At 40.7% G+C, this 12,319-nt stretch overlaps 1 protein-coding gene across 1 annotated transcript; it reads right to left on the bottom strand.

Annotated features, from left to right (window-relative positions):
• Positions 1 to 9,236: 9,236 nt before the first annotated feature.
• Positions 9,237 to 10,555, bottom strand: LOC135711002 (uncharacterized). Its single transcript, XM_065233740.1, has 3 exons — positions 10,000 to 10,555; positions 9,433 to 9,861; positions 9,237 to 9,370 (listed from the first exon to the last, which is right to left on the bottom strand). The coding sequence occupies exons 1-3, from the start codon at positions 10,553 to 10,555 to the stop codon at positions 9,237 to 9,239; spliced, it is 1,119 nt and encodes a 372-aa protein (XP_065089812.1).
• Between the last annotated feature and the right edge of the window lie 1,764 nt (positions 10,556 to 12,319).

The raw sequence follows: 12,319 nt of genomic DNA, 5'->3' as shown, positions 1-12,319 counted from the left end.
CAATGTTACTTGGGTAGGCCAACATTAGAGCAATTTCTCCTATCTTAGTTATCATTGCAACATCATATTGATTTTTTTCGTGAATCATACGGCCACATGCCTACCTTGGAATCGGTTCCGGACGAAAATATGACCAATGGCACTCATAACAACATCCATAGAGCCATATGGCAACCGAAGGTGCGGTCCCGGATATTCCGGATTATGGTTTTAAATGGTGAAATTTGTCATTTATCTTAACCATATCAAGCGACATACCAAATCACATCTACTTGTCGAAATATGACCAATGGCACTCAAAACGAGAACTGTAGAGCCATATAGCCACCGTAGAAGCGGTCCCGAATATTCAGGATCAGTGATGGGAAAATACCAAAAATCCAAAATCAGAAACGGCCGAAAATCACTGCTGATCTTGAGATCAGCAAAATCACATACAGAAAATCATGACTAATTATATCTTAGCTGATCTTGAGCAAAATCACAAAGCAGATTGCCGATTTTAACCTTACCTGATTTTGAGGTAACAAAATCACCAAACGGGAAACCAATAGCTTGGTATTACAGTCAAAGTAAGAAACTGACATCTACCGCCATTTTGGAAGGCGGACCAAAATCAAATATGGCGGCCTCCGGACAGCGAATATGCATCTAAACTCATGCAATATGGGTATCTACGGAATGGGCTCGATGCGTAGAAGTATAAAATTGACCTCCACCGCAATATGGTGGCCTCCGGTCAGAAAATATGCATCTAAACCAATGTAATATGTGTATCTATGCAATGGGCTCGATGAGTAGACGTGGAAAATTGACATCCTCAGCTATTTTGGAATTCAAGATGGCAGACCAAAATTCCATATGGTGGCCTCCGGACAGCGAATATGCATCTAAACCCATGCAATATCTATGGAATGGGCTCGATGAGTAGAAGTGGAAAATCGACATCCACCACCATTTTGGAATCCAAGATGACGGCCTCCGGACAGTGTATATGCATCTAAACCCATGGAATATGGGTATCTACGGAGTGGGCTCGATGAGAAGAAGCGGAAAATCAACATGGCGATGCAAACATTCATACATGCAAACTTCCTTTTCACGTAAACTAGCAGCTTGCAAGAAATGTTTCAAACAAAAGTGAACAGTTGCATACAATATATGGAATATTGCATGACATGTCTTATAAATTTACACGATCTATAATCTAAACTTGTATGATATGTGACGCTCCATTTATGTGCATCATAGTAACGGAAATTTACACTACGTTTTTTAGCTGTGTATGTAATATGTGTATCTATGGAATAGGATCGATGAGTAGAAGTAGAAAATTGACATCCTCCGCCATTTTGGAATTCAAGATGGTTAACCAAAATCCAATATGGTGGCCTTCGGACAGCGTATATGCATCTAAACCCATGCAATTTGGGTATCTATGGAATGGGTTCGATGAGTAGAAGTCAAAAATTGACGTCCACTGTCATTTAGGAATTCAAGATGGTGGACCAAAATCCAATTTACATGGGTTTAGATGCTGTTTGTTTGCAGCCATATTGGAGTTTAGTAGATGCATGGGTTTATAATAAGCAAATTATTAGGCAAGAACATGTAGAAATAGGACAAAACAGAGCTGAAAGGTGCAATCATGTTAGATATTTAGATGTTATACTAGATTCTAAATTAAGTTTTTTGAACATTACAATGATATTATCTACAAGGCAAGCAACATGCTAGGGTTTATTGAAAGGTTTTTATTTCAATGATCCATACACAATCAAAACATTATACGTAGCATATGTTAGGCTCCTTCCTGAGTACTGTAGTATAGTCTGGGCTCCATATCAAGATGCTCATATAAACCGCATTGAATCAGTTCAAAAACAGTTTCTATTATTTGCTCTAAGAAAGTTAGGCTGGACGAGTTTACCCTTACCATCTTATGGGTCTCGATGTATGTTGATCAATTTGGATGCACTTGAAAAGCGAAGGCAGTTTGCAATGATAGCTTTTATAAACGATGTTGTAGCACAATGAGTGAATGTCACATAGATTTAAGAAAATCTAAATATTTATGCTCCCACTCGTTCCTCAAGAAACAGAAATATGTTTTATATTAACAACCAAAGAACAAGCTATGCCAGGAAAATTTGATTTGAAAAAATCTATTTATTTATTTTATTTTATTATACTGGTTGAAAATCACAGGTGATTTTCGTGGTGATGATGGCTTGTGATATTGGTGCTTTTGAATTTAGGTGATATAGATCATGAAAGATAGCTGATTTTGATTTTCTGATCATGATGTTAGCCAGAACTGTTCAGAATTCTGGTTCTAAATGGTTAAATTTGTTATTTATATTAACTATATCAAACGACATATCACCTCACATCTATTCGACAAAATATTACCAATAACTCTAACAAATAATAACAGAGCATTAAGGTCACCGTGCAACCGGTTCCGGTTATCCCGAAAAAATCACGTTTTAGGCTGTAACTTTAGCGTTTTAAAGATAATTATGTGTACTAATTTTTTTAGCACAAATAATTAGGTGCCAGAATATTGTTGTGTTGAAAAAGAAGTTTCTTTCACGATTTTTTTGTCCAAATAAAATTTGACTTTGCTTCTCGTAATCCAAATTCGATTACGCTTTTCAAAGTAAAATTTGAATTTGCTTCTCGTAATCCAAATTTAGTTTTGCTTTTCCAAGTAAAATTTGACTTCGCTTCTCGTAATCGAAAATCCATTGGGATTTCTCAAGTGAAATTTGACTTCGGTTCTCGTAATCCAATTTTGGTTTTGGCTTTCCAAGTAAAATTTGACTTCGGTTCTCGTAATTCAAATTCGATTTAGATTTTCCAAGTAAAGTTTGACTTCAGTTCTCGTAATTCAAATTCGAATTAGATTTTCCATACAAAATTTGGATTCGCTCATCGTAATCCAAATTCGATTGCGCTTTTCTAAGTAAAATTTGAGAGCTTGAGAGGACCTGGTGGTGGGATCTATCCGAGTATGAGAACCATCGTTGAGCACCAGCATGTCGTGTTGTCCCACTAGATCTAAAATTTGTTCACCTCTTCTTCTCGCCTCTGAAGCTGATGGGCATAACCTACAACCCCAAGCTGTGTGGTGTGCGTTTAGATCACCCAATAGCAGTACAGGTTTCGGGAGTTCGTCCAGCAATTCACGAAATAATCTTGCAGAATGTTTGTCTTTAGGTTGCAGATAGACCGATACGACTGTTATCTTAGTCGGAGTGTATAGTTGAACGGCAATTGCCTGGATGTCGGTTTGTATTGGAATCTGATTAAAAGGAGTTCCGCTCTTGATAGCCAAACCAGCGCCTTGTCTGCCATGGAGTGAGCATTGACTCAATAGAAGCTGGTACCTATTTTCCAAGAATCCAGTGGATAGTCTGTGATGATCAGCGTTCGTTTCTTGCAGGCAGATAACGACAGGTTCATATTTCGTGGTCAGGATCTGCAGCTCAGTTTGGTGTGAACGAGGGTGGAATATTGTTGTTGGGAACCACAGTTTCGTCAGAAGACTGGGAAGACGACCGTCCTTTTTGAGGTAAAGATTGCGGTGATGGGTGTGGAACAGCCGGTGACTTTGGTCGAACTGGACTGCTTGATGGCAGTCCATCATATTTCTTTCCGGGCGTTGCTGCTGTTCGACTGGTTTCCGGGAGGATTGAAGGGATGCAAGGCACTCGTGGCTTACTCCATTCCTGTCTCCCCGAACATCCACTCCCAGTGTTGGGAGGGGGACGTTACTACACGATCACCCTCATCGATAGCTGCCAAATTCAACTGGAGGATCCTACCGGATTACTCCGATAGTGGCCATCCCCCAATTTTAATTGACATCTACGGTGTCTCAGATGAACCGAAGCATCGAGCAAGGTGGATCTACGATAAAGCTGACTGGGACCTGTATGAAAATCTCACTAGCAGAACTCTGCGTCCGGGACAACCTCTGACGGTGGAGGAATTCTCAAGCAGGATCATTTCGGCGGTAGAAGCTAGCATCCCAAAAACTACTGGGAAGAACGGACCGAAGGCTGTAGTATGGTGGAATACAGAGGTCAAAGCAGTAATAAAAGGCGTAAACGAGTTTGTGCTTTTCGTCGGCTGAGCCCTGACGATCCACGAAAAATTTCTGCATTGAAGCAATTTCAGGAAGTTCGATCAACATGCCGTAAAACCATCAGCGACGCGAAACAAAAAAGTTGGGAGAACTTTGCTGAAAGCACAAATCTAAACAGCTCAGCTAAGTTTGGAGCAACATTAATAGACTTAATGATAAAAGAAAAAACAACACAATCACACTGAATCTTCCAACGGGCATGACCAACGACGGCCAAAAAGTAGCGGACGCACTGGCCGATGAATACCATAGGAAATCATCTGATGCCAACTACCCTGAAAAATTCCAGAAGAAGCATAAAGCAGACGCTCGTACTTTCGTCAAAACCCAGCGTCCAAACCTACACAAACCCTACAACGTAGATTTGTGGGCTCTTGATCGTAGAGGAGGCTCCTAACTGGTGATGACAACATAAGCTACCTTCTGCTGCAACGGATACCATTCTCTGCCAAAACTGCCCTGTTACAGCTCCTGAATAGGGTTTGAGACAATGACACGTTTCCGAAGCAGGTGTCAACGCCGCTACCGATTGGGCTTTCAGTGTTGGTTTTTCTATCGCCCCAGCCAAATCCACGCCTGTCACCTACAGCATCGAAAACGAGGTAGGGCCATCAATATAAATAACACCCCAATTCCACGGGTAAGAAAAATGAAAATTCTTGGAGTCCTGGTGGACGCAAAGTTCAACTTCATACAACATCTGAACTCTGTCAAAAGAAGTTGCGGCAGAAGGATTCATATCCTGTGAATCCTAGGGCACCGTTTGAAGAGAAGCAGTCGAACCACCCTGCTAAAGGTTGGCTCAGCGTTGGTTGTGTCCAAACTGTTTTTTGGCTTAGGACTCACTAGCATTAACTTTGAAGATACGGTACGAATCCTTGGACCCACATATAACGATGTAGTGCGCCAAGCATCTGGTGCGTTTACAACCAGCCCAATCATCTCTAGCATGGCTGAGGCCGGATGTCTTCCCTTCCGACTAGCACTCATACAACGTCGTTCGCAATTAGCAGTACGACTCGTTGAAAAAAACCCAAGTACGATCGACTATCCGGTTGTGAAACGAGCTAAAGAACTTCTGCAAGAATCTGCAGGATTCTCCCTTCCGAAGGTAAGCAGCATTCTAAGGGTCACTGATAGACATTGGCACACACCAACTCCACAAATCGACAATCATCTGAGAAGCACTATCAGAGCGGGAACAAACAAGGAAATCGTAATACCAAAGTTCTTAGAGTTCATCGCTGATTGCTACAACTCACACACACAAGTTTTCACTGATGGGTCTAAAGATGGAAACTCCACTGTTTACCAGGTATTTGCAGCGTCTTCTCTGCAGAAGCATTTGCCCTTAACGCTGCTGCATCAAAGTTACATAAACAGCAAAACACAATCGTACTGACGGATTCTGCTAGTTGCCTCGATGCCCTACGGAGTGGTCGATCTAAACATCCATGGATCCAATCTGTCGAAAAATCCGTAGAAGGCCGAAACGTCACATTCAGCTGGATTCCAGGGCACTCCGGCAAACGAAGAAGCAGACAACGCTAAACAAGGACGAAATGAAGCTTAACTCGACATCCCAATACCATCTCAAGATGTCATACATGCTATCAAAAGGAACATTTTGGCTGCCTGGGAATCCGAATGGCACCACAGCCAAGCTCAACTGAGGCAAATCAAACACACATCAGGGAAGTATCCGGATCGCAAATGTGCTTTCAAACAACGCATCTTAACACGGATTCGAATAGGACACACTCGACTCACCCACTCGCATTTGCTGAACAACAACCCTCCACCAATATCCAGATGTTGCGGAGTGCAGCTATTAATACAGCATAAATATATAAGTCGACTGCAGGGAATTATGCTCAAACACGAATCGCTTGCGGGATCAATGGATCATTAGCTGAAATATTGGCGTACAACTCACGGAAAGAGGTAGCAGTTCTACAATTTTTCAAAGATAGCAAACTATATAATGAAATCTAATCTTAATAATTGCCATGAGGAATTTGTTATGTAATATTTTTTTACCCGACACGAATGCCACGATGATGGTAAAGTGTCGTTAATAAATAATAATAATAATAATAATAATAATAATAATAATAATAATAATAATAATAATAATAATAATAATAATAATAATAATAATAATAATAATAATAATAATAATAATAATAATAATAATAATAATAATAATAATAATAATAAAGTAAAATTTGACTTCGCTTCTTATAATCCAAATTTGATTGCGTTTTTTCAAGCAAAATTTGACTTCGGTTGTCGTAATTCAAATTAGTTTTTCCAAGTAAAATTTGACTTCGCTTCTCGTAATCCAAATGCGATTTTGCTTCTCCACATAAAATTTGGCTTCGGTTCTCGTAATCCAAATTTGATTTTGCTTTCCAAGTAAAATTTGACTTCGCTCTCGTAATTCAAATTCGATTTTGCTGTTACATGTAATATTTGGCTTCGGTTCTTGTAATTACGTCTATACCTCTGGAACGGGTCGCGGAACCAAAACAGCAGCAATCGGAAGCGATATCCATCGACACAGAGAATCAGGAAGAGCGAGTTCTTTGACTTCTTTGGTTACCGGAAGAAGATCTTCTTGCTTTCGCCACCGACGTTCAACTAGACGACATTACTCCAACGTAGCGAAATATACTACGATGCGTCATGAGTCTCTTCGATTCTCAAGGCATGTTGTCACACATTACGATTCAAGGACGAATAATTATCCAAGTCACCTGGCGCAGCCAAACTAAGTGGGACGAGGAAGTGACTGAAGCGATTCAAACTTGCTGGTGTAGGTGGAGTGCGTTGTTTAAAAGGGTAGGTAAAATCAGACTTCCTAGACCATACTTCCCAGGATTCTCTGCCGCTGATGTAGGTTCTGTGGAGTTACATGTCTTTACGGATGCGAGTGAGGAAGCGTACGCAACCGCCGTTTACTTCCGGGCTGTTATAAAAAGTAAAGTGCACTGCACATTAGTGATGGCTAAAGCAAAGGTGGTATCACAGAAGGCCGTATCGGTACCTCGTCTGGAGCTTATGGGAGCACTACTGGGAGCAAGACTAGCAAAGGCAGTGGGAGAGTATCACACGTTGCCTATCCTTCGTCGCATCTTCTGGACGGACTCTGAGGCAACGTTGGCCTGGATTCAGTCGCAACATCACCGGTACCGACAATTCGTGGTCTTCCGAGTGGGCGAGAACAAGACAGAAGCAGCTGAGTGGAGATGGATTCATACACAACAAAATGTGGCTGTCCCAGCACCGACGTCCAGTCCCGTTGGTTCCGAGGCTCAAATTTCTTGTATCTCCCAGAGTAGGAATGGCCTAAGAGGACGTCTACGAAACCGCTTGAGACCGACGAAGAGTTGCGGCCCTGCTTAGTACATCACAAACAAGTCGTTGAGGACGTTATCAGCTGGGATAACTTTTCCAAATGGGAGCGCCTGCTGAGAGCGATCGCTTATGCTCACCGTTTCGTAGCAAATTGCCGCCGTCGATCCAAGAAGCAGTCGACATTCTCCGGTTTCCTGACGAAGGAAGAACAACAGCCAGCGGAGACCAACACATAACGCAGGCGACATCGTATCCGGATGAAATAGCTGTGCTGGAGCTGGGGCAGGTGAATCCGAAGAAGCACATCGAAAAAACAAGCCCGATTTACAAGCTGTCTCCTTTCTTGGACGATCTAGGTATAATGCGGGTTGCTATTTGCATCGGAGCAATCCCTTACGTCACGCACGATTTCAAGTTCCCTATTATTCTACCACGCAACCACCCGTTGATGACGCTACTTGTTGATTGGTAGCACCGCAAGTATCTGCACGCCAATCAAGAGATCGTGCACAATGAAGTTTGTCAGCGAAAGATTGTCAAGCATGCAAAATCACCAAAGTGCTACCAACTACACCAATGATGGCACCACTACCAGCTGCTCGGCTTGCGGCCACAGTGCGTCCGTTTTCCTATGTTGAGTTGAATTATTTCGGTCCCATGCAGGTCAGAGTTGGTCAAACGGTGGATCGTCTTATTCACGTGCATGACGGTGATAGCAGTCCACTTGGAAGTCGTCCACTCGCTATCCACGCAGTCTTGCAAGATGGCCATACGCAGGTTCGTGGCACGCCGTGGTTCCCCTATCTGAAATCCATTCAGACAATGGAACCAATTTTCTGGGAGCCAGCCGTGAGCTACGCGAGGAGATTGAAGCCATAGGGAAACAACGACAATAGACGTTCACGAATTCAGCTACTAAGTGGGTATTCCACCCGCCGTCCGCTCCCCATTTTGGAGGTGTTTGAGATGGGATCGTTATGCAGCGACAGAAATCCGGACGATGAAACGTTGCTACCCGTGGTCGTGGACGCGGAAGCGATTGTGAACTCCAGACCTCTTACGTTCATCCCTCTGGAGAACTCCAACCAGAAAGCGCTGACACCGAACCACTTCCCGACCAGCAGGAAGTAACAGGTTTATTGTAGAATGTGTTATTTTGATATATTGATTTGTCATAACACCAGTTGTTACAAAACATGTACCGTTAGTAGTTAAAATAACAAAAAATATAACAAGATTTCCTCTAGGTTTAACAAGACTGTAACTAAATTTGTTATATATTTAACAAAATTTTAACTTATCGTGTTTCATAAAATATGATACAAGATAACAGGATTATAACAAATCCTGTTATAATGAAGAACTAAATTATTACTGAATGTGTTAGAAGTCTTTGGGATCAAACTATATTTATCAATAAATAAACGTTTTGTTCTAATCTGCAATCTGCATTTATTTATTTCGATATTTTTGATTAAAATTGAAAACAAAACCAAAAAGTAGTCAAAAGGAATAAAACAGTGAAGTGTGATTACTTTCTCTTTTGGATATAAACATAAGGTTCAACTCTAATTTTAAAAAGCTTTGACATTGTGTAGATCAAATGAAAACAACTAATGATAATTGTAAGTAGAAACATACCAACTGAATGTTATAAAACAGCTTACTAACTTTTTCTTTGAAATTCATGTCAAGTTTAAAAAAAAAATTCGTACCATCCGACTCAATCAGCACAGATTCCATCCTTCTTTCCATAATAAGCGATGACCCGTGACATCAGCCGGCCACATTCCTTCGCCTTCATCCTCGCTACAGCTGCTGAGTCTCCTTGGTATAAGCGATGTTCTTCTAGACGGTCTGAAAATTAAATAGCTATGCCATTTTGAGCACAAAAAAGCGTTTTTAAACTCCATAATCACCTTCAATGTAGGACACTTTATTTGGCTCCAAGGGTATCTTGGGCGTAGCTGATACGCTTTGATCAGTCGATCCAGTACCTTCAGTTCCGTTTCGTCCACGTGGGTTGTTCGATGATCGTCCTGTTACCGATCTGTTACCGAATCCCGATGGCCATAGATCATGCATCAGCAACTTCACAAAAATGTAGTCACTATTTTGACCAACTTCAGAAAATTTCTTCAACTTGTCTTTGGTAACAAATCCTTCGATAACAGTAAAAACGTCTTCATGGGGATTTCCGAGAATTTTGGCATTGAGTGCGTCTGTCAACCTGAGACAACGTCGGCTGGTTTCTTCACTTTTTAATTTCCACTTTTCAATTTGCGCAGCTTGTTCCTCATTGCGCTTGGTCAGTTCATCGATTTTTTCTTGATGTCCACACACGCATACTGAAAGGGAAATTAAAAATCCAGATAAGTTTCATATGATTTTATGGAACAACTTCGGCCTAATCACCCAAAAGAAAGACAAGTAGCGGGTTGTGCTTAAAATGCCAAGAATGGGGTAGTTAACCCTAGTTTACTTACAATTCGAGTTCACCAGATCAATCTGTTGAGGAATAGGATACAGCCGGTGTTTTGTTGCACTTTGACATCCACTTCGGGAGTAGGTTTTTCCATCTTTTTTCGGTGGTTCGTATGAGGCATTGTCGTCCACGGCATCGTTGTTGTTTTCGGCGTCGAATTCGGTCCAATCTAGCAAAATGTCCATGACAACATTACCAACCTGGTGTGGACTGGTATCGACTTCTATATCAATCTGAGGCTCATCGTGTATGACGGAATCTTTCGCAACAGTCGATGAGTTCGTCGTGTTTATGTTGGCTGGTCCGGAATTGTTGAACCTCAAGGAAGTTGATGAGTTCACTGTAGTCTGTCCTTCCGAGCATATCAACTGAGCCTTTCCTTCCTTTTGAGCGTGCTTTGAATTACTGGTCCCGGGTTTCTGGTTCTCCAGCTGTTTGAAAGAATCTGTGGCAGCAGGATTCAGCGAGTTCTCAGAGTTTCTATTCGCTAGTACAGCGTTGTTAGTCGAAATGATCTTCTGTCCTGCTGAGTGCGCTGATTTAGCTTTCCTGTCCATCGGAGAGTGTTTTTGAACGCTGGCTTGGGGTTGTACATTTTCGAGCTGCTTGAAAGATTTGCGCCGCAGTCTCTCTCCGAGAGTCTTTGTCTAAATGTATGGATGGGAATGTTGAAAATGAGGTTATGTGTTTGCGTCGTGCAGCAAATATTACCTGAGCTTTAACATTAACATTTTCAGCCAAAAACTCCAAGTTTTTTAATTTCGCAGCATTGCGAATCTTCTTCAAAGCAGCACACGCTCGGGTTTTTCCCATTTTCGATAGTTTTTGCAGGATAAAACGTATTTTTTTGTTTTAATAAAGAGAACACGCGTCACTATGCGAAAGCTGGCAAAACTGATTGACATATGGTTGCCAGTTCGTTTTCAGTAACATTTTCCGTATTGAGATTTTCACGTCTGGTTGTGTTGGTGCGATATTTGAGAGTGTGTTAGTGAAAATCCGAGGAAAATACATAACAAATAGCTGTCAAGCGCATTTTGACAGATCTAATTTCATACATTTTTTAGGTTAGCCAGAGGAAAATAATAAACAACTTTACACGGCCCTGCACTCGCTAGTGTGCGTGCGTTAAACGTCACTAATCTCTATAGAATATTTCAGTCAACTTCTGTTGTTTATCATTTTTAGGCCGATGCAAATATTTATTAAATTTCATCGGGATCACCAAAATTGGTGGAGCGTTAGGGGGGGGGGGGGGTTTAGAATGTACATGGGACGAAAAAATAATTAATTTTTTAATTAATAAAATTCGAAAATAAAAATAAATCATAATACTAAGATTTTTGTAGTCTAATGAAATTCTCAATTTAACATAGTTGTTGACAGTGCACAGTAGAACCAGCGGGTAGAAACTAACGATTTTAAATTGTCTCACTGCTTGAGTAGCCCATTGGTCCCAAGTGCTTCTATGGCGTACCCCATTCTAGTCGAAATTCTAGTACTACACTATGTTTGTTTTGATTCGCTATGAAAGTTTGACACATAAAATGAGGGGTTCGTGAATTTTCCTATGTTTCGAGGGGTGCATCGATTAGCTTAGGACCGAAGAGAGTACCAGAGCTGAGCCAAAAAGTTGAGCACGTTTCTTCGTTAGTTTCTACCCGTTGGTAGAACTGACAGTTCAGTTTCATCTTATTCAAGATTAATTATGTTTACATGCACCAGTCACACACTCATGAATTTGTAGCTGTTCTTGTTCGACTACTTTATGCTTTACTTTATTTTATGGATTATAATGAAATAATAATAATAATAATACAAAAAGTTTTAAATCCCTTATGCATCATTTATCCTGGTAACACTGTTAGCGAGAAGCAGTACACCGATTAAATGTCAAAAAGTTCAATATGCATTTACATTTGCTTTGATTCAACTTTACAATAGAATTATATGATCTGTACCACCTCGTTCCTGAACCTCATTGAAAAAGAACTTTTCTCTGAAGTTTTTCTGTTGCTTTGCTTGATCACGATTGAAATATCAGCGGATTTTAATTTTGCATAGTTCCAGAATTCACTTTTAGTGTATCGCGGAATTCACTACAAAAATTCAAATGGATGGAAAACGTAGGCCACGTCATTTTAATTTAATGGAACCATGGATTAATCAAAAATACACACAAAAGGTACATGTTTTTAATAAGTTCGTACGTCTATACAATTTAAATTTTATTTTTTTAGCGCTCGAAGACAAATCATCCTCCAAAAAACCCTTTTGATACTGTTTATGAGCCTTCAGAATGTGGTGATAATTTATCAATT

This window comes from Ochlerotatus camptorhynchus, unplaced genomic scaffold (genome assembly GCF_037179485.1).
Source record: "Ochlerotatus camptorhynchus isolate MF236.1 unplaced genomic scaffold, CSIRO-AGI_Acam_v1.1 ptg000414l, whole genome shotgun sequence".
NCBI classification, from domain to species: domain Eukaryota; kingdom Metazoa; phylum Arthropoda; class Insecta; order Diptera; family Culicidae; genus Ochlerotatus; species Ochlerotatus camptorhynchus.
Note: the sequence above shows the minus strand (reverse complement) of the source record. Positions and strands in the feature narration are given on the sequence as shown.